We start from the raw sequence: 21,962 nt of genomic DNA on the forward strand, positions 1-21,962 counted from the left end.
GGTGGGGCAGCAGTAATAGTAGTGGTGGGGCAGCAGTAATAGTAGTGGTGGTGCAGCAGTAATAGTAGTGGTGGGGCAGCAGTAATAGTAGTGGTGGGGCAGCAGTAATAGTAGTGGTGGTGCAGCAGTAATAGTAGTGGTGGGGCAGCAGTAATAGTAGTGGTGGGGCAGCAGTAATAGTAGTGGCGGGGCAGCAGTAATAGTAGTGGTGGGGCAGCAGTAATAGTAGTGGTGGGGCAGCAGTAATAGTAGTGGTGGGGCAGCAGTAATAGTAGTGGTGGTGCAGCAGTAATAGTAGTGGTGGGGCAGCAGTAATAGTAGTGGTGGGGCAGCAGTAATAGTAGTGGTGGTGCAGTAATAGTAGTGGTGGGGCAGCAGTAATAGTAGTGGTGGTGGTGCAGTAATAGTAGTGGTGGGGCAGCAGTAATAGTAGTGGTGGTGCAGTAATAGTAGTGGTGGTGCAGTAATAGTAGTGGTGGGGCAGCAGTAATAGTAGTGGTGGGGCAGCAGTAATAGTAGTGGTGGGGCAGCAGTAATAGTAGTGGTGGTGCAGCAGTAATAGTAGTGGTGGGGCAGCAGTAATAGTAGTGGCGGGGCAGCAGTAATAGTAGTGGCGGGGCAGCAGTAATAGTAGTGGTGGGGCAGCAGTAATAGTAGTGGTGGTGCAGCAGTAATAGTAGTGGTGGGGCAGCAGTAATAGTAGTGGTGGGGCAGCAGTAATAGTAGTGGTGGGGCAGCAGTAATAGTAGTGGTGGTGCAGCAGTAATAGTAGTGGTGGGGCAGCAGTAATAGTAGTGGTGGTGCAGTAATAGTAGTGGTGGGGCAGCAGTAATAGTAGTGGTGGGGCAGCAGTAATAGTAGTGGTGGGGCAGCAGTAATAGTAGTGGTGGGGCAGCAGTAATAGTAGTGGTGGTGGTGCAGCAGTAATAGTAGTGGTGGTGCAGCAGTAATAGTAGTGGTGGGGCAGCAGTAATAGTAGTGGGGGGGCAGCAGTAATAGTAGTGGTGGGGCAGCAGTAATAGTAGTGGTGGGGCAGCAGTAATAGTAGTGGTGGGGCAGCAGTAATAGTAGTGGTGGTGCAGCAGTAATAGTAGCGGTGGGGCAGCAGTAATAGTAGTGGTGGGGCAGCAGTAATAGTAGTGGCGGGGCAGCAGTAATAGTAGCGGTGGTGCAGCAGTAATAGTAGCGGTGGGGCAGCAGTAATAGTAGTGGTGGGGCAGCAGTAATAGTAGTGGTGGGGCAGCAGTAATAGTATTGGCGGGGCAGCAGTAATAGTAGTGGTGGGGCAGCAGTAATAGTAGTGGCGGGGCAGCAGTAATAGTAGCGGTGGGGCAGCAGTAATAGTAGTGGTGGGGCAGCAGTAATAGTAGAGGTGGGGCAGCAGTAATAGTAGTGGCGGGGCAGCAGTAATAGTAGAGGTGGGGCAGCAGTAATAGTAGTGGCGGGGCAGCAGTAATAGTAGAGGTGGGGCAGCAGTAATAGTAGTGGCGGGGCAGCAGTAATAGTAGTGGTGGGGCAGCAGTAATAGTAGTGGTGGGGCAGCAGTAATAGTAGAGGTGGGGCAGCAGTAATCGTAGTGGCGGGGCAGCAGTAATAGTAGTGGTGGGGCAGCAGTAATAGTAGTGGTGGTGCAGTAATAGTAGTGGTGGGGCAGCAGTAATAGTAGTGGTGGGGCAGCAGTAATAGTAGTGGTGGGGCAGCAGTAATAGTAGTGGTGGGGCAGCAGTAATAGTAGTGGTGGGGCAGCAGTAATAGTAGTGGTGGGAGCAGCAGCAGCAGCAGTAGAGGTGATGTGATTGGACTTCGGAAAAGGCAGAGGGGAATGGATTCTTCCTTGTTTGCCTGCATGTGAAATTGACCAAGGGCCTGGATAAGATTCACGTTGTCCTTAAAGTAGCGGTTTATTAGAGGCTCAACAAATGTTGCATTCCTGGACACAATGCAGTCTATTTTTAAGTTATGGGATTCTTTTTCTCTATCAGAGAACCTCACTCCCGTTTGTGCTTCAAATGAATGCATGGAATGGTCATGTTTTTACTTTTATCTTTGTTCAAGAATTCAGCAGAAATGTGGATTTGTTCCATTGCCCTTTTGGCAATGCCGCTGTACCCATATGTGAAGGTTATCCTGCTGGCCTTTAACTTGTTTAAACTATTCAGCCAACATTATCCCCAACAACACCTACATAGATGGCCTAGTCCTTATTGAGGGGAATGGGTTATCTCTTCAATTGCAGCTTGATGATACTCTCTGACCTGATTGACGTGAAACTTTGAAGTGAAACTACAAACATGCCAGGAATTCCCAGGTGTGTAATGGTTCTTCCTTGTCTCCAAGACAAGACTACTAGATGTGCCGTACATGGAAGGTTTTCAAAGAATGTACGTATTCTGCGGCACTCATTCTGCAGACATTCAATCGATCAGGTCTGTCTGGTTTCTATTGATTAAGGTCGCAATATGCGAGACTCAAAACACAAATAACAGTATTCTGTCCAATCATTCTGGCTGTAAAGCGGTGTGAAGCAATCCAGCATAGCCCAGTGGTGAGAATCAAAACAGAATAGCCTAGCGATGGTGTGGGAGGGAGTGTTTCGGGCGTGGCAAAAGTATGATTCTTGGAAACGCAGAGGAACAGGCTGGCCAGCTTTGTTATTTGTAGAATGTATCAGTTATAGGATGTGATTTTTTTGATGAGATTATTGAAATCAATATTGACCAGCATTGACTACAGAAATGTCAAGTATATTGCAAGCTAGGGGCGCAAGTTGAAATGTAACGCATTGCACATTTAAATCCATCTCTCTTGATGTGAGATTTGCAAAAAACATTCAAAATAAAGACATACAGGGTACCAACTTTTGTACACAATTTATTATCATGATTGTTATTATTTACAAACAAGGGAGATTGTAGTGTTCATTTTTGCGTATGGATTTTGAAACAGAATACAGAAGCGAATAGTCCAATGCACCTAGTGCTGGTGTAGGCCTTCTGTTAAAGCCGGGAGCACGGAGCATCAGAACGGATGGAGCTTGAATACACCACTGAAGGTCTGTGACGGGCAAACAGCCCTCAACCTCCTGACTCAAAACATTGTTTGTCTAAACAGGAAGGAGGGCGTCACCCCAGTGTATCATCAACATTCATCAAACCTTCAGTCAAAATATATATTATCTAAATAGTATTCTAGCAGTCTTTGAAATACTAAATATAAAACCAGATCAAATCTTTTAAAACATGGCCGAAGACTGAAGTTTGAAGGCATTGCATAAACCAAACCTAACATAGAGCCGGTAGTTTGTTAGACCTCGGTGTGTCGTTCAGTGCTGCCATGGCGCGGGCAGACGCCCCCCCACACACTTTTTACATTACGTCTCCCAGAGTGCCTTCCCCTGGTAGGAGACGCTTGGGGACCAGAGACACAGTGTTCCTGGGTTGATACACTGTCTGGCCGCCAGTCAACTACCCTAAGTAGAACGTCTTCAGTGATGGGTGAGAACCATAAACATGCAGCAGCAAAAGAGGACATGGCTGTCAGCACATTCTTTCAGAATAAAAGCACTTGGTTACAACAATAGATAAAGGAGACATCGGACTAAAACACACTCACCAAACAAGGCTACGACTATGATCGTGTACCCGTACCACCTTTTCAGTTGTTGAACTTTTTTAACAGCGGGTCATTTGTGGTGGAATTACACGGTACTTTCAGCAGATCTCTAAGTGTCCCAGCCATACTATGTTTAGGTAATTGTTAATCACAGTTAACATCTCAGATTGACCTAAAATAGACCTAGTTCTATTTTCACATCAGCCTCCAACGACCGCCACACCAACCAATTAAAACAATAAATAAACAAGCTAAAACCAGACAAAGACAATTCAAACAAACAAACAACCATCTGTGGGCGCATGTCAGTGCAACCTTAATGAAACACACAATCAATAATGTTAGACATCACGGAATGTTGTTGGTTTGGTTAATGGGAGTGTTTGTGTGTGTGTCTGTCTGTGTGTGTGCATCTGTGTGCACTTCCTTGTGTGTATGTGTGGTGCACAGATTTGCATGTGAGAGATCCTTCATTGAAATGTATCCTCCCACCCATGTGCAGCAGAGCAAGAAGTAACAGATAAACGCCTACATATTTCCTGTGTCACCCTAACCCTGTGTTCCTGAGCCATAGCAGCACAAAGCCGTGCTCTGCAGACAGAGGCAGGAGCAACAGAAGGACACATACAGTCGGACCATTCATGGAATCCAAGGCGATCTCTGTATAAAGGCCCCGAATAAGAAGTCTGTCTATGCGTATGTGCATGTATGTATGTATGCATGCATGTATGTATGTATGTATGTATGTATGTATGTATGTATGTATGTATGTATGTATGTATGTATGTATGTATGTATGTATGTATGTATGTATGTATGTATGTATGTATGTATGTATGTATGTATGTATGTATGTATGTATGTATGTATGTATGTATGTATGTATGTATCAGTGGCGGCTGGTGGTTTTTAAAGTGAGGGAGGAAGGACTGCGCGCTTGGTTGCCATTGGCCTGCTTGCACTGTTGGTGTATGGTGGAATAAGAATGTGAGACTCAAGTTGTTTCAGGGTGTTTTGGTGAACTACAAAATAGCAGGGAGGGAGTTATGTGAACAAAATGTATACAAAGCCACCAGTGGCATCACTGTAATTTGAGAAGGAAAGGATGCAAAGCATATTAGTCAAATCAGGCCTACTATTGATTTGTAAAAGTAAATCAAAAAATCTGGGCCTATCATTGGGCCTATTTTTGCCCTCACTGACTGAAGTTATTTAGCTATGTTTATTTTCAGTTACAATTGCTTGTAATGCTTCCAGTTGCGTACCTAGCAAACCATGTAGCACTCACAACACTGACGTTGCCATTACTTCTGGTGACCTTGATTTTGGGAAGTGGTCTACCTCTTTCTTTGGTCGCTAACTTAGCACTGTAACTGAATGAATAGAATGCTTTTTGTAATAAGACGTTAACAATGTCCTCCGTTTCCAATGTTTCCATTGTGCATTTAGGATCTCGCTATCGCAGATTTCACTTGCTCTGCGTCTCTCAGACTGAGCACCGCGGCAATGCAGACCGGGTTTGTTATCGACAGCGTTGCCAGATTGGGCAGATTTCCCGCCCAATGATAATCTTTGCAGCCTAACATGGTTAAAAGTAGCCCAATTGGGTGGGAAATCGGACCAATCTGGCAACACTGCTCAACATCCAGGGATCCTGCTTATTGGTTCATAGCGCAGACGGATAGATTTTTGCGCGAATCAGACCCCTTAAGGTCCCACCCACTAAGAGGAGGATTTTCCTCCTCTCTCCCATTGAAACCCATGTTATCCACCGGCCGCCAGTACTTTCGGGTAAATGAATGGGAGTGGACGGCGGCGGAGGGAGGACCTTCCTCCCTGAAGTAATTGTCAATAGGCGATAGGGGGTGCTAATGTCCCTTTACCCAGGGAAACGAACATTATATATTCAAAGGCAATAAAGTAGTCATATTTAAGGGCATTAATTCATTACAATAGTCTGGGCAATCTACATTTTTTATTCTCAACAATGTTAGGGAGGATCTTCCTCCCTCTCCTCAATGGAGAAGCCTCCACTGGTATGTATGTATGTATGTATGTACGTACGTATGTATGTATGTACGTACGTACGTACGTACGTACGTATGTATGTATGTATGTATGTATGTATGTATGCATGTATGTATTGTGGCAGACGCCAGGGAGGAGTGAGGGGAGTGGTAGGTCTGGCACCCGGCTGGCTCCACCCCCAAGCCATATATGGACTTCCTCCCTCTAACAAGGCAAGCCTGGGGATTGTTAAGCAGGGGTGCTTGGGCTTAAGAGGGCGAGCAAACAGTCGTGTAGGGAAAGGAAGGGTAAGGGAAGGAAGGCTAGCGAAGCGAGGGCTAGCAAAGCGAGGGCTAGCAAAGGACAGGCAGGATATGTGTGATCGCCTGGAAGCATGGATCGCCCTGAGAGAGAGAGACGGGGGGGAGGTGTTGGACGGACTGGAGCATAAAGGAGGTGGATGACCCTTTTCCAACCCTGGTTTGATTTACTCTGTAAATAAACCATTTACCCATTGGAACTGCTCTCGGTGTTGTGTTTTGTCTATTCAACCTGGTAGCGTGGAAACCCCACACCCACTGGCCCGCTACAGTGTGTGTGTGTGTGTGTGTGTGTGTGTGTGTGTGTGTGTGTGTGTGTGTGTGTGTGTGTGTGTGTGTGTGTGTGTGACCAGGTGGAAAAGACACCATGCAAGATACAGTGTTGAGGTGAAGACAGACAGACGGATGGCTAGGGGAGAGGGTTTGGGGGACAAGGTGAAGACAGACAGACAGACAGACAGGTGAGGGTTTGAAGGGTGCAGGCGGTCGGGGGTCCACAGCAGTCCGGTCTGCGTTTCCCCCCCCCCCCCCCCCCAGCAAGACGTGGCCCCGAGCAGACTGCTGGGCTGGTGACTCCTCCCCCGCGGGCCTGCGGGGACACAACGGAGGGGGGGGTGACGCCATATAGCACTGACTCAACGACAGAGTGCAGGACTGAAACAGGCAGTGCAGCAATGGTCCTGATGGCTGTCATTTCCTCGGACCCGTGGAGACGGGGAGTGGAAGAAGACTGATGACCTTATAAGGCATCAGGCTCCCTGGGGGGGCCGCCCCACACGTGGCTCAGTAAATATTATGGCCGATCATGTCGACCCTCAATGCGTTTAAATACTCACTGGGAACAGGGACATTGCATGTACAAGTGTGGATAAGGTTAAGAATAATATCAGGAATTTATGTTGGACTTAAGTGCATCGCAGATTATTAATACAGAATCTAGGTGAACTCTGAACAAGTGAGTCTTGAGTCCTTTGCAGAAGCTGGCCCTGACATCGGCAGGGACTTCGTTCCACCACTGCGCTGCCAAAACCGAAGAGTTGCTACTGGGGGCAGCCTAGCGGTGAGCATCCGATAGACATAGATCAGGTTAAAGGGCCGGAATACACAGGCTACAAAGGGTTATGGGTGTCTGGTGAGCTCTTCATCTTGGTTCATATGGCCCCAGCCTGGCCTACGGCCCCCTGGGGAGAAGGGGGCCGTGAGCTGGGGCCAGACTGCTGTGATCACTCTCCCTGAGCTGAACTGAGCCATGGAGCAATCATGACACACACACACACACACACACCTAAGCTCACCATTTAAAGGGGTGCGGGTCAGAAGCAGTTTGTCTTCAGGGAGAAGAAAAGGAAAACAGGCTGGAATAGAAAAGAAGAAACAACATTGAACTATATCATATCTTTATTACTTTTACCTTTATTTATAAAGCTACTTGTGCATGGCTACAAGGCAAACACTTCACTTAATCAAACCTTTAAATTAAGCAATGAGCGAGCAAACATTCTCTGAGATTGACGGCACATTAATAGTATTTTACAACGGCTACGAGCCAATCAGAATCAAGGGCCGAAACAATTTGTTTCATTATGTTTGATAAGAACACCCTACCTTATGATCGCCCATGCAGATGTTAGGACCCAGGGTGTTGTAGACCACGCCCATGTCCCCTTCATCATCGCTCTGCAACAAACAAATGTACATCTGCTGTCAAACTGTCATATGACGTGTTTGTGTGTGTGTACATATGTGTGTGTGGTGCACATGTGTGTGTACATACGTGTGTGTATGTATATGTGTGTGTGTGCGTGTTTGCATGTATGCATGGGTACATATGTATGTATGTGCAGACATGTTAGGGGTGCAACGGTACACTGAAGTCACGGTTCGGTATGAGTTCGGTACAATGAAGGGAAAACAAAAAACAAAAATGCAGAAGGCAATTACAATGTTTCAGGTTGTACCACTAGTGTCATAGAGTCTATCCCCTGAGCTAGCTGCAACAGCCTGAACTGTGTAATCTAAGATGTAAACAGTAAACAATAAGTACCCCAAATCATCTCCAGACTCCATCCGTAACTTGCCATCAAAATAAGACAATCAGTTATAAAACGGAAAATGCAGCATGTCTTATTTATGAAAGTGCAAAGTACTTAGAATAATAACAAAACAGCCACTTAGGCTAGAGCCAGTCCCACAATGAGCTTTCCACAAACGTGTCGTTTTTTACAGGCGGGTCAAATAATATAATAAAATACATAGATATCATTATCATATAATGTATATTATCACGGCCAAAAGCTGTGTGCGCTTCCAGATGATATTATGAATCTCAAACGCCTGCGTGGGTTCTCCGACGTCTCTGGTTCTTCCAATTCCACATCAATATGAAGTAGACTGAACCGCGACATGGAGGAGAAAGGGATTGTTGCCCTCGATTGTCTCCCGTAGGACAACAATCCCTTTCTCCACCATGTCGCGGTTCATGTACTTCAAGGAGTAAATGCCAAAGTTCCTTTCCCCCAATTCCTTCTCAACCATGGCTGAGATAACCCCCATTATGAATCTCGTTGTGGAAATACCAGAGACATCGGAGAACCCGACGTGTTATGCGCCATAACACCAACAGCAGAACGGCTCTCCAAATAACAAAGAAGTGTACAAGACTTGCGTTACAACACTGCTATCTCTGACTGACTCACTCACTCGACCGTCGACCTGACAAAAAACTGTAGCACTAGCCAGAAGGCGGAGCTCGGCTACCTAGAGGTCCATGCTACCTAGGCACCAATCAGGGCTGCAGTTTAGTTGCCCCTGAAGAACTCGCGTATCTTACATTAGTTCCGCATTACTTTGATTAATTCACCAGTTTTATTTAATTTTATACTTTGTATTCTCTGTGTAAATCCATGCACCGAACCGTGACGTCCGTAAAGATTCGGTTCAATACAAAAACATGTATCGTAACACCCCTAATACATGTGTGTGCATATTATGTGTTTGCATATGTGTGTCTATTTAGATATTATGTATGTGTGTGTGCGTGTCAGACTGACCCTGTGGAGGAGGCGCTGAGCCGCGGGGGACAGGAGGACGCGGTCGCACCAGGCGGGGCAGCGGGTTGTCATGTACTGGGTGGGCTCAGAGTAGTCCTCACTGTAGGGGTAACTGGAGAGAGAGAGAGAGAGAGAGAGAGAGAGAGAGAGAGAGAGAGAGAGAGAGAGAGAGAGCGTTGATTAAGGCAGTGGGTTTTAGTGAACTAGTGAATGTGTGATGTGATCAGAAGCTTAAAGTTTGTTTACCTTGGGGGAAATAGGATTTCCTCTTCCCTGATGACATCATGAAAGGCTGCGACCTCTTTATCATATTTAAGGAGCTGTAGTTAGGACAATTATTGAATATTTATAAAAGTGATTATATATTTATAACTGAATCATCCAAAAGTTTGATACAAGGTTGATATTTTATAAGAGTTCAAAGAAAAAAAAAACACAATAACTTTATAACTCTCTACACATAGTGGCAGGTGTAGTGAAACATGACCTAAAGCCGCAGGTGGCATTTTGGTTTTAATCTTCGACACTGGATCCCGATCCAGATAGTTGCCGGGCAACCAGCTGTGTTGTGTTGTCTTGGAGCCTGGGAGGTGGGATGAGGTAGCTAGTTGCAGGTGAAAGGTCAGGCCAGTGAACTCACCGCCTGGCCGTTGTCCTGCCTGAAGACGCTCTGGTGGAGGTAGTCAAACAGCTTGGTCTCGATGTGCAGCACCACCTGGGAACACAACACAGCTTTCTCCACCTGCTGCAGTAACACCCACACTCCTTCGTCCAACAGGAGCAATAGTGAACCAGAACACACGTCCAGAGAACAGAGCCCATGTTTACACTAATGAACCAGAACACCAGGGAACAGAGCCCATGTTTACACTAATGAACCAGAACACCAGGGAACAGAGACCATGTTTACACTAGTAAACCAGAACACCAGCCAGGGAACAGAGCCTATGTTTACACACAGGGGGGGGGTCCTGGTCGTCATGGCTACCTTATGATCGTTGTCCTTCTCCTCCCAGATGATCTTCTCCACCTCGTTGCTGCCGTCCTTGGTCACGGTCTGCACGTCCGTGGCTGTGGAGAGGTCCTGCTCACGTGCAGAACATGCAGACACACACAACACGCACAAGACACACACAAACACGCAAACACACACAGATCCATGGGTAAGAACAGGGTTCTTACCAGGTGTTTGTGGGGGGGGGGGGGGGGGGGGCGGGGGGAATAGTACCCACCAGAACCAGGCGCAGCGCGTCAAGGCGGAAGTTAAAGTCTCCGAAGAGGAAGAAGGGCAGAGTAGAACCCGCGCTGTGGGATATCCTGGAGGAAGACACCACGTTGGGTTCTGTTGTCTACCGTGTTTCAGCTCTTACGATGACTCGAGCGATGATAAGGAAAGGGACAGCTCATCGTTGTAATTAGCGTTACATTGTTAATTGTTAATCCACATATCGACACAGCATTTTAAATATCATGTCAAAAATGAATACTGCATATGTATCTGTTGTTGCAAGTATTTGTACAGACGTGTGCGCAGGAAGGCGTCAGGTCGACTGTGGGCATTGGGGTTCAAACCAGAAGCTTTGGGCAGAGTCAAACCCCTGTCCACTTGACCACCAGCTCTCTGTACAACTTTGCTAATGCCAGCGACTATCTATTGACCTGGTCCTCAGATTGTACTTGGGTTACTCTGACGTGACTGCCCTCCTCTCCACAGACTGCGTGCACAGCGGTTGTGATGCTAACCTGTCGATGACATAGCGGAGGGCTGTCCTGCGGTTGTCAGAGTAGACGGAGGGGCTGGAGTTGCAGGCGATTAGGTTGGAGGCATCGTGGAACAGGTGGACGTTGACCAGGTCCAGACCTCTGTTGATAAAACGGCCAATGTACACATGGTGACGTGACCGACATGTGTGCATAGATAAAAATACACCTCACTTCCTCCCCTCATACACATGTAAACACACACAGACACACCTTGACATACATACAGTACATAAACTGCAATCGCACAAATCCACGCATAGTCTCATAGTGTGTGTGTATGTGTGCGTGTGTGTCGCCGTGGCGATGTGGGGCATGCTGGGTAGTGACTACGGAGCTTATCGCTGAGGTGCTCCTGAAGCAAAGCCAGTCCACAAAAAAAAACACATTAGTCTTGTGTGTGCAGCTTTCAGCCCCTTTCTCTCAGTGTCACCAGAAGACAATTAATGGGCCTTTAAGCGACGAGCTCCGTCCGTGAAACAACCCCCGCTTGAAGACACTGAGCAAATAGCAACAACGCACTGGCAAAACACAAGCGCTGTTTGCTGAAGCGGCCTTAGTTCCCGTCCCTACAGCAACTGTGTGTGAGCGGCTAAACCTCCGAACAAAAACGTAGGAGCTCTAATCCACGTTCATTGTTGTGTGGACCGTTGAGCTTTGGCTGGGTCTAAACTTACAGACACAATGACCTGGGTTTGGTTTTCACATCCTTTCTGCAGTCATTTGGAATTGCTCCGACTTTAAGTCAGCTTGGATACGAATGCTTGAATCTGAACCAACGTAGTTTTGAATTACGATTTGAATCACGCAGCATCTAGGGGAGGAATGTTTGGAGCTCCTCATTTGGGTGGAGGGGAGGAAGAGACCCAACCCACTAGACCAGGGGGAGAGTCTTCCTCCTGTGGGGATGAGCAGCAGAAGGCAGGAGGTACTACGTACTGGTTGTGTATGAGCCAGCGAGTCCTCATGAATCCCTTCCTCGACCACTTGAACTGCGAGGGACACACAGACACACACCGATTAACGGAACACACAAAACAGCAGGGAGCAGAATGCTGGTGATTATTGATTCCTCCACATCATTTGTCCCATCTCCCTGTCAGCGCAGAGTGGACCTCCTCCACTGTCCCCCCCCCCCCCAACATTCACCATTCACCATTCAAATGCATCCCCCTGCAGCCATGCAGATGCATACTCACATCAGGCCAGAAGTTCTTGGGAAACTTCTCCTTCTCCACCGTGGCTACACCGTCCAGGGAGCCCACAAACTTGCTCTGTCCCGACACCACCTTGAAATCCTTCACTGATAAGAGGCCCGGAGAGACCGTACAGAGAGACAGAGACAGAGAGATACAGAAAGACACAGAGAGGGAGCAGTATGAAACACAGAGAGACAAAGAGGAAGACACACAGAGAGACACAGAGGAAGACAGAGAGAGAGAGATAGAGAGAGACAGGAAGACAGAGAGACAAAAAGACAGAGAGAGAGACGTACGGAGACACACAGAGAGAGAGACAGGCAGAACACGATAGAGAGGGGATTAAGAGATACAGAGAAAATTAGTGAGGGAATGGGGAGAGAGAGAGAGAGAGAGAGACAGATACAGTTATAGAGGGGAGAAGATAGATGAAGAGAGGGAGATAGAGAGGAACCGAGGTGAGTGAGAGGTTGAGAGAGAGAGAGAGGGAAAAGATTGAATAGGAAGTACAGAAAGAGAAAAGAGAAAGGGAGGGAGGAAAGAGTTGAAGAGAGACATAGGGAGAGAGAGAGAGAGACACACTCACAAATAGATAGAGAGAGAGAGACAGAGATAGAGTGAGTGAAAGAGTGAGTGAGAGAGAGAGAGAGAGAGAGAGTCATGAAGGGTAAAGAGTGGGAAAACATGCAAACAGCAATCAATAAACTGGTGTTAACCTCATCAGAGCGGCGTACAGCAGCCCAGGATCTATAAGCCGCCATTAGAGGGAGGCTATGGGGAGAGAGGCTCCGGCGGACAGGGAGAGAGAGGGAGAGCCTGCCAGGGCCTGGGATGTTTATGGTCCTTCCATGAGGTCTTCCAAAGGGGCTTTCTCAACCCCTAACGTGACCGGACTGTGCAACAGGGAAGAGAGGAGCCGCTGCCTCCCCCCCAACCCCACACACACACACGACTGGCAATCATTTCAATTTCTATAGAATATGCTCCCCTGACTGGAATATGTGTAATTATATGCAGGGAAGGTGTGTCTGTTCCTCTCTGAATTAGAATGATGATCTTGGATTCACGAGGGAGGGACACTTTGCTTGATTTATCATTTCCTCTCTAGTAAGAAAAATACAAATACAAATACAAGCAGCAATATAAATAATAATAACCATAATAATACTGATAATAATCATCACAATTATCATTATCATATTCTTAAAATATTATTATCTAAAAGGTCAAATAATTGTCACCGTTTTTATTAGATTGTGGTCATAGCTATTATTACTACCATTATTATAATTATGATTATTAATTAATCAAAAGTGCATCCCTACTGTGTTGCATGGACAGACGTGTACCTACCAGCGAAGTCGTACTGGTAGACGTCCTTCAGAGACGCGTGGATGAAGTACATGCTGCCCAGCGCCTGTGAGGAACACACCACGGCTCCGTCAGCTGGACTCAAACAGCCAATCAGAGCCCTGCTCTCACCCAGCCACCTAGACAGTTGAACAGGTTCTAACGACAGGCCGCTTTAAGGGTTTCCCCTCAGGCACTGGGGGCCGACGATGAGCATGACACTATGGAGTTAAACATGTCCTGGAGCAGAGTTCCTGCAGAGCAAGGACGGGTGATTCCATCTGGGGCGGCATGTGGCTCAGGAGGTAGAGCAGGGTTGGCTGGTAACCGCCGGAAGGTTGCTAGTCTGATCCTCGGCTCCACCTAGAGAGCAGAGGTTTCCCGGATTCACCCTCCCTCTAACTGCTCCAGACGAGCTGGCTGTCGACTAGGGTTGTTGACACCGCCGTTGGTGTGTGAATGCGTGCATGAATGGGTGAATGCTAAGCAATATTGTGAAGTGCTTTGATTGGCCACTGGTTAGAACAGCGCAATATAAATGCAGTCGATTTACCATTTAACCATTTAATTCCAGTTTCCTTGTTCAGAGCTTCTCAGTGAAACGTTTCAACCAAAGAAGAGAATATAGGAGCAGTTGTTTGGCGGCCCACTCCCAAATGAATCCAGCGTGCCCCCGGACATAAATGAGCGTTAATAGAGATGTATAGTGTGTACTCACTCTCACAGACACACACGCGCACACTTTGGCACCCAATCATCGTTGACGTGGCCCTGACAATTTTTTTAATGTACTAACTGCCCGCTCCAGTGATCTGATTAATCACAGGCTCAGAGATCAATAGAAACAGAAAATTAAAACTATTTGAAACGTATTAAGCAGCAGGAGCCCTGCTGTCCGTCCGCGGGAACGAGGGGCCGAAGAGAAATCTTCCAGGGGCCCAGAGGGTGTGACGGAGCCCCCCCCCCCCCAACACAAACACACACACACACACACACACACACACACACACACACACACACACACACACACACACACACACACACACACACACACACACACACACACACACACACACACAGGTCCCTGAAGGGACCATTAGTCTTGGCTGCCAGAGCACCATCATTATCTGATGGAAGGGGTCTTGATGTTAGTGACTTAACTTCTCCTACAAAGAAAAGCTCCAGAAGAGGTTGAGAGGTTGAAACCAGTGTTCTCTGTATTCATGCCCTTCTACTTCTATTACAGGTATATCTTTATGGTATAGATGAAACACCCTTCAGATTTAACGCCATAGAAAACAATGTGTCGCTGATTTCATTGCTCCTTTGAAAGACCTTCAGCTGCTGTACGTGACACATGAGCGCGTGCAATACTGAAATACTAATAATACGCGTTTATTTATCAACAGCCAAATCTATCACAGCTGGACATGAACTGAACCATCGGGACTGTTGGTGTGTTTTCCTTGGTATAGGCACTAGTTACCAAACCCCCCCCCACACACAGAAAAGACCGCCCCCCTACACACACACACACACACACACACACACACACACACACACACACACTATCCTCCACAGACTCTGTGCTACACTTATCTTCATCCATCAGGTTTGTGCACAGTTTAATAATAAAATATTGACTTAAAAGCGATTTTTTATCAAAACATCATTTGTACTTGGGAATGCATGCAAGTCCACCCCCCCCCACTGAAGCTGTCCCCTTCCCTCCCACCCACCCCCCCCCCACCCCCCCCCCACCCCCCCCCCTCCCAGCCTGTCCCCCTAAACTCTCTGCAGGCCCGTGACTGATGATGCTCAGCCAAAACAAACAAATTGAAAATCAATGCAGCTGGCATGGACAAAATTAGACAGCGGCTGGGAGGGGGTGGTGGTGGGGTTGTGGTGGTGGTGGTGGTGGTGGTGGTGGTGGTGGTGGTGGTGGTGGTTGGGTTGAGTAAGGTGGGATGGGTAGGTGGGGTGATGGTGGTGTGGGGGGCTGGTTGTGTGTGGTGGGATGAGGTGGGGTGATTGGGTGGTGGGCTGGGGTACGGGTGCATTTCGGGTGGAGGAGGGGGGGGGTTCCTTACGGGGCAAAAGGGAGCAGGGAGAGAGACCCCCCCGAGTCCCCCTCCCCTGAGTGGTACTCATTGTGTACAAATAGCCTGGATCAACCGTTTTAATCTGGGGTTAAATGTATTGACTCTTCTCCCACCCCCTCTCCCCTCAAAAAAACCATTACACCTGGCCCTGTGAGTCCCCCCCCACCCCTAAACCCCCACCCCACTGCTGTCCCATGCAGGGGCCCCACCGCTGACCCCTACTGTCAGGACCCGGGCGTGGCGGGCGTCACCTGGAGGAGACAGGGTTAATAGTTTAAAACACACTGAGCCCCTGTCCCCCCTCCCCCCTCCATCCCACTGCCCCCCCAATCCCCCTTCACGGCCCCCCTCAACCCCACTGTCCCCCTCTCCCCCCATCACCCCACTGTCCACCACCCTTCCCCCCACTGTCCACCTCCACCACCCTTCCCCCCAGTGTCCCCTTCATCCAACTGTCCCCCCATCACCCCACTGTCCTCCACCCACCTCCAGCCACTAGGGGATGCTGCAGAGACTACAAGAACCACATGTGGTCTGCCTCCTCAACCCAAGAAAGGTTTTAATCCAGTTGGACACGAAAACACAACCGGTGAAAGAAACAAACAGATCAAAGAATTATTCCACAAATGATCACACACAAAGTGTTCACCACACCAACGTGTGGATTGGTGGGGCTTTGGGGAGAGCAGCGCTGATGGTTTCCGTGACATACGGGGGGAATACGAGAGTGCAGGGCAGCATGATGTGTGGGCCAGCTGTGTAATGGAGGGTGTAGCATCGCGGCTACACAATGCTACGACAACGGCCTTTTAATGAAGGCTTAGGGTGACTGATGAGAGCCGCGTGCCAGCCGGCTCTGAATGTAACGCACTTTAATGATCTCACTTTTGTTTGCGCCCCTACGCCACCTTCCGATAGCCAATAGCGTGATGGGGTGTAATTGCCGTAACAACGCACTGTATCACCAATCACAGGGATGGATGTGTGGAGCGTGGAGCCTGGGGTTTGACCGTGAGTCTGAGCAGACCCAGTCTCTGCCCTGCATTTAGATAACAAAGTTATATATCTAAAACATCAGAATTCATAAGACGGAACGATTAATAGGCTTGAAACAATGGGCTGACTAATCAATTAGCTGATCGACAGAAGATGAATGGATTATCATTTTAGTATCGATTGACGTTAGAGTGAAGTAAAAATAACAACAATTTGTTGATGATAGCTTGAAAATAATTATTAATGGGTGGCTTCAAGTTCCTTGAAAATTTTAAAGTGCTTCATGAATAAGTTGGAGTATTATAACTACAACAAGGATAGGTTGACATGAACGTCTGTTTCTAGAAAGGGTTCTGAGGGGAGAGAGTGTAGATGCCGCGGCTGTAATGGCGCTTATGTTGAGGATGCTGCCATCTAGCGGAGAAATGTTTTTACTAAAACTGAATTACTCGAATGAGGATTGTGCGCGTTGGAAAACAGCTTTCTTCACTCAAGAAAAAGCATTACTCATAAGTAAAATATAGAAAGGTAAATATCATAACATTTAATCAAAAAAATAGACACGTGATAAAAAAAGGATTTTGATAATTGAAGGATAGTTTCATCACATTCAATCATTTCTAAGTAAGAAAAAAAAAATTAAACAATAAAAACCACACTGTAACACGTTGGAAAATCTTTCTTTTGTTTGGTATTTCCTCAAGTGGAAGAACCGGCTGACCCAAGCGAGCGGACAGGGAAACATGATTAGGGTAATACAAGATGAGAGACAATGAAGAAATGTCATTCAAATGTCACAAAAGTATTTTCCAAAGTCATCCAACTCAAGCGCAGTCTCTCTGGTTCTCACCGTAAATCTGTCCTCCGCTTTGAAGTGGTTGTCCACATAGATGCAGGTCCTGTCGTACGTCTTCATCTCCCCGCTGGACTCGATACTCCTGCAGCAGAAACACTCCTATAGTCTTTACTGTAGTAGAAACTCTGATGATACTCTGATGTTCTTAGTTTTACTTGGTGAATGTTTTCACCAAGCACACATTTTCTTTAGTTTGGATCAAAGCTTCTGCTACAAAAGATTAACAAATAAACCTCTGTTACAGGCTAATAAATATATTATTATTATTAGTAGTGTTACCATTAATAATTGAATATGTTACACTACTAAGTTTAATTGAAGTATTAAATAAAGATGTAGACTAAAGAGCATTTAACGGTTGAGACGTGATGACCTTTGCACCACACGTACACACACCAAAGCCCACCTAAAGAAGTTCTCAGCATGGCCCATGTTGAGCATGTAGTCCTTCCCCCCCACCTCTTGGAAGTGCAGGGCAATAAACTGGGGCTTGTGTCTCTGGATGGTCTGTTGAGAGAGAGAGAGAGAGAGAGAGAGAGAGAGAGAGAGAGAGAGAGAGAGAGAGAGAGAGAGAGAGAGAGAGAGAGAGAGAGAGAGAGAGAGAGAGAGAGAGAGAGAGAGAGAGAGAGAGAGAGAGAGAGAGAGAGAGAGAGAGAGAGAGAGAGAGAGAGAGAGAGACGCATGCATAGGGTCAACACAGTTTATTACAGTGAGAGGTAAACTTATCCATTTGAGGTCATAGGAAGAAAAAAGAAAAAAAGCCGATTTTTCCACTGCGATGGCCAAGGCTGTGGCCTTATTTGGGCGGTAAAGGGAAAGTCTCACGAGAGTCTTCTATGAGAGAAGTTGTGCTAATTTATGATTTTATTTATTCATTTGTCTTCTCCTGGGTCCAACTTTTACCAATCATGGCAATCCCAAAACTGAGCCGAGAACAACCTACAAAAACACACGTTGTGTTTCTACTCTGGATGACAAGCAGAGTTCCTATCTTCTTACGGCTGCTGCAGTGATTTACGACAGAGCAGGCAGAGCCGGACACCAGACTCACCGCGTAGAACTCCTGCAGCCATCCACTCTGAATCTCGCCCACCTGTGAAGAGAACAAAACCAATAACTTCTCCAGCTCAAGGGTGTGAGCCTCTACAGACCCGGACACACGCACACACGCACACACAGACCAAGACACACACAGACCTGGACACACACACACACAAAGGGAGCAGTACGGAGAGACAGCTCCGGTTGATCTAGAGCCAAAACGTTGACAGCCAAAGTGACGTCCACGGGTAACGCTACCCGGACAGCAATACGAGGCAGAGAGGAAAAACTATGCTCAATTAATAGTTTTCTGTTTACTTTTTGTGAGCTAAAGTTAATATTTACCAGGTCGTTTTTCCTACAAGGCCCCAGCAACCAACTCCGTCCTCTTTCTGAAGCCAACCGTGTATATGTAATATCTTATGTAATATCTTGAATAATATAAACCATGTGCCAACTGCTCTCCAGACACGCACACTCTAGGCCTTTTCTTCTTGTATGAGTCTAGTTTGATTGTTTGTGTCTGTCCGTGTGTGTCTCTATTTGTGTGTAGGTGTGCGTGTAGGTGGGCATGTGGGTGTGTGTGTATGTGTGTGTGTCTATGTGTGTGTCTGTCCGTGTGTAGGTGTGTGTGTGTGTGTGTGTGTGTGTGTGTGTGTGTGTGTGTGTGTGTGTGTGTGTGTGTGTGTGTGTGTGTGTGTGTGTGTGTGTGTGTGTGTTTGTGTGTGTAGGTGTGTGTGTGTGTAGGTGTGTGTGTGTCTTCGATGTGTCTGTACATGCCCTTCTCAAGTAGCCAACGAGAGCTCAGAGCCTCCTCCTGTGCTCTTTGGACAGGTGTGTTTTAATGTGGACAATAGGAACATAAAACATGCATGAGTATAACAAATCCTCACAGCGTACGTCAGACCCAAGCCCTTCACCCATCACAACAGCATCTCCTTTTTTAATAACGCTTTAATCCAGCAGGACTGGATTAAACAACACAATACAAATCAGTGTTAATGTAGCGGTGGCTAGAGTTCGACTCCCCCTGCCCAAAGGTAACCGACTCAGTTTGATTCCCAAAGGTTTGGAATAACAACCGTCACTGAACTCACTGAGCATTGCTTTCCTGCAACAGCATCTACTCCAAGAGTAAAAGGTCAATGGAAGTGGCTTGTATTATGGGATGCAAAGGTGACCCAAAACAAATGTGAGGTAATTATGAAAACAACCTTCAACTCAACCAAAAGAGAGGAATTACTTGGTGGTGGCATTTGAATTTCCTGACCTCTCTGGGGGGGGGGGAAGCGAGGTTCGGGATGGGGTCAGGTGGTGGTGGTGGTGGGGTGGGGGCAGGTGAACCTGTGCCATGCTCAGCAGCACATTTGCATCCTGCATTTGCATGGCATCACAGAGAGGAGAGTACAACCATGAGCTCAGAGCCTAAAGTCTCCAGGCCCAGAGAGAGCTATTTATTTACAGAGCAGAACCCTGATGTCTGCTCGGATCCAGCCAGGAGCCGATCAGACAACGGTTTTCATGACCATCAGTTTGAATGCAAACACGTTGCATGATAGCACAAGGCATAGTCTGTATGCTGGTTTTAGCGTTGTGCCAACATTCAGAAGGTGATTTCATGGTTTAGTCAAGGGGAAATGTTGAAATGCCCAACTTCCGTCTGAGACATTACGACACAAGAGCTCTTCTGAGGTAAAAGCCAGTCAACAAATTAAAGATATGCTTGTCTAGCGTTAGGACACACATTTTCTTGGTAATGACCATTTCAATATTCATGCTGTATAAAGTTGCTATATGCTAACCATATGTCCACACATCTGGACTTGAGTAATGCACTGAGTCTTTATCGGGAACATCACTGGGGGTCATACAGTCACCACTACACAGTTCACTGGATTACAGTGCAGCACACTGGATCACTGTCTGCTCAAGTTCCTGGGCTTATCCTGAAAGCTGGGTAAATGTTTACACAAATCTGTGTGTGTGTGTGTGTGTGTGTGTGTGTGTGTGTGTGTGTGTGTGTGTGTGTGTGTGTGTGTGTGTGTGTGTGTGTGTGTGTGTGTGTGTGTGTGTGTGTGTGTGTGTGCGTGTTTCTGTGGAAAAGCTTTGCTGTCCCTACGGACATCATCTTTCTGTTTACAAAGTTTTCCCACAATGGGATCTAACATGTTTTAGTTTGGTCTCAGATAGGCCACCGGAAACATGGAGCTCAGCCAAATTTCCATGAGTGTATCCCCCCCATCACACACACACACACACACACACACACACACACACACACACACACACACACACACACACACACACACACACACACACACACACACACACACACACACACACACACAAAATCAAATGACAAATGGGCCCCAACATGTTATGACATCTTGTTTTTGCCATAAATAAAACAACGCACATTGCTGGATGAAGAGAGCAAAACACATCTACCACGATAAGGGATGAAATGCGCCAGACAGAGACACACCAACAGTGATGTGTACCTTCCCTGGTTAGATGCTTATATCACTTTGATCTGTGTTGTTTCATGAGTACAGGCACCGGGCTGTGTTCTTACACAGGAAGGACGGGCTGTGACGAGGTTGTGAACCAAAAGGAGCTATTATGATAATAGCTCAGAATATCGAGTGTTTGGTTCTTGAAAAGACAACACTTATTATTGGATTCCTCATTCCTCCGATTAGCAGGATGTATGTCAAAATGCAGTCAAGCACATGAATAAAGCGTAAGGGGTACTTTCCAAACGTAAACATGGTGTGTAAGCAGGACCAACAGTTTCTAAGGAAACAAGTACTCAATAAAACTACAGCAAAAACACAAGTCGAGTTGTCTTCCTCAATACTTACATTATCAAACAGTGAGCCCACATTGGCGGTGATCAGCAGCACATCAGTGTGCGTTTCCATGGTGCACAACCCCGACCTGCAGAAACACTCCACGGAACTCCGAGTAGATCAACGACGGGTGCAGACCTTCTCTTCAGAGCTCAGGACGACCGTAAGGACCTCACTTCAAACTAGAATCGCGAAAAACGATAGATGCATATCTCTGGAGGAAGGCGTCTGACTTTCTTTCCCAACTAGTGGTCGTCTGCTGATGGCGGGCTGTCGCTTCACGGTGTGGTTATAGAGCGATGAAGCGGCGTTCGTCTCCATCGTCGGTCAAAAAGTGGACAAGTAGGCGGGGATTTGGGTCTTCATGGCGGTTAATTGGCCTACAGGGACTTAGCGGACTTAAAGGCTGGACGGGGCATCTGCTGCTGCGCTGCCAGACGCGGACTGGAGCGACGCGGTGATCCTCGCGGCGCGGCGGGGAGCGCTCGAAGGCCCCGCCCACACGGAGGCCCCGCCCACACGCACTGCCGGTCGTAAATGCGGTGTCGCGATTATTTCCATCCTGCACCCAATTCACCCCAATCCTTACCCTGCACTCATTTGTTTATTCTGTGGGTAAACTTATTTTTAGTGAGATCTAAGAATTTTTTTATTTGATATACATAATGGATCTTCCCTCATAAAAAAAGCCTCACATAGGTAGACTATTAGTGTTTATGTTGATTTATGCAACGTGTAGCCTTGTTACTAGGCTTCACTATTCTTTTGTATGCAAATATACCAATTGCACACAGGGATACATTTGTTGGCCGATAA

At 47.0% G+C, this 21,962-nt stretch overlaps 1 protein-coding gene across 1 annotated transcript; it reads right to left on the reverse strand.

Moving 5' to 3' along the window:
- Positions 1-6,455: 6,455 nt before the first annotated feature.
- Positions 6,456-21,590, reverse strand: inpp5l (inositol polyphosphate-5-phosphatase L). Its single transcript, XM_056592864.1, has 16 exons — positions 21,159-21,590; positions 18,305-18,346; positions 17,660-17,760; positions 17,248-17,335; positions 13,303-13,366; positions 11,950-12,053; positions 11,690-11,742; positions 10,733-10,852; positions 10,222-10,306; positions 9,978-10,073; positions 9,630-9,704; positions 9,236-9,309; positions 8,990-9,101; positions 7,545-7,616; positions 7,235-7,294; positions 6,456-6,528 (listed from the first exon to the last, which is right to left on the reverse strand). Exons 1-15 carry the CDS (start codon positions 21,216-21,218, stop codon positions 7,253-7,255), a joined length of 1,188 nt encoding a protein of 395 aa, XP_056448839.1. The 5' UTR covers positions 21,219-21,590; the 3' UTR covers positions 6,456-6,528; positions 7,235-7,252.
- Positions 21,591-21,962: the final 372 nt, after the last annotated feature.

Source organism: Gadus chalcogrammus, chromosome 6 (genome assembly GCF_026213295.1).
Source record: "Gadus chalcogrammus isolate NIFS_2021 chromosome 6, NIFS_Gcha_1.0, whole genome shotgun sequence".
NCBI lineage: Eukaryota > Metazoa > Chordata > Actinopteri > Gadiformes > Gadidae > Gadus > Gadus chalcogrammus.

Bases quoted from the DNA above. Each gene is read 5' to 3' on its own strand.
- inpp5l (XM_056592864.1), bottom strand. From the start codon at position 21,218: ATGGAAACGCACACTGATGTGCTGCTGATCACCGCCAATGTGGGCTCA. The intron at 9,705-9,977 runs GTAGCCATGACG...TTGTGTTCCCAG, and splicing joins AGAAGGACAACGATCATAAG to GTGGTGCTGCACATCGAGAC. The intron at 7,617-8,989 runs GTCAGTCTGACA...TGTTTGTTGCAG, and splicing joins CTCAGCGCCTCCTCCACAGG to AGCGATGATGAAGGGGACAT.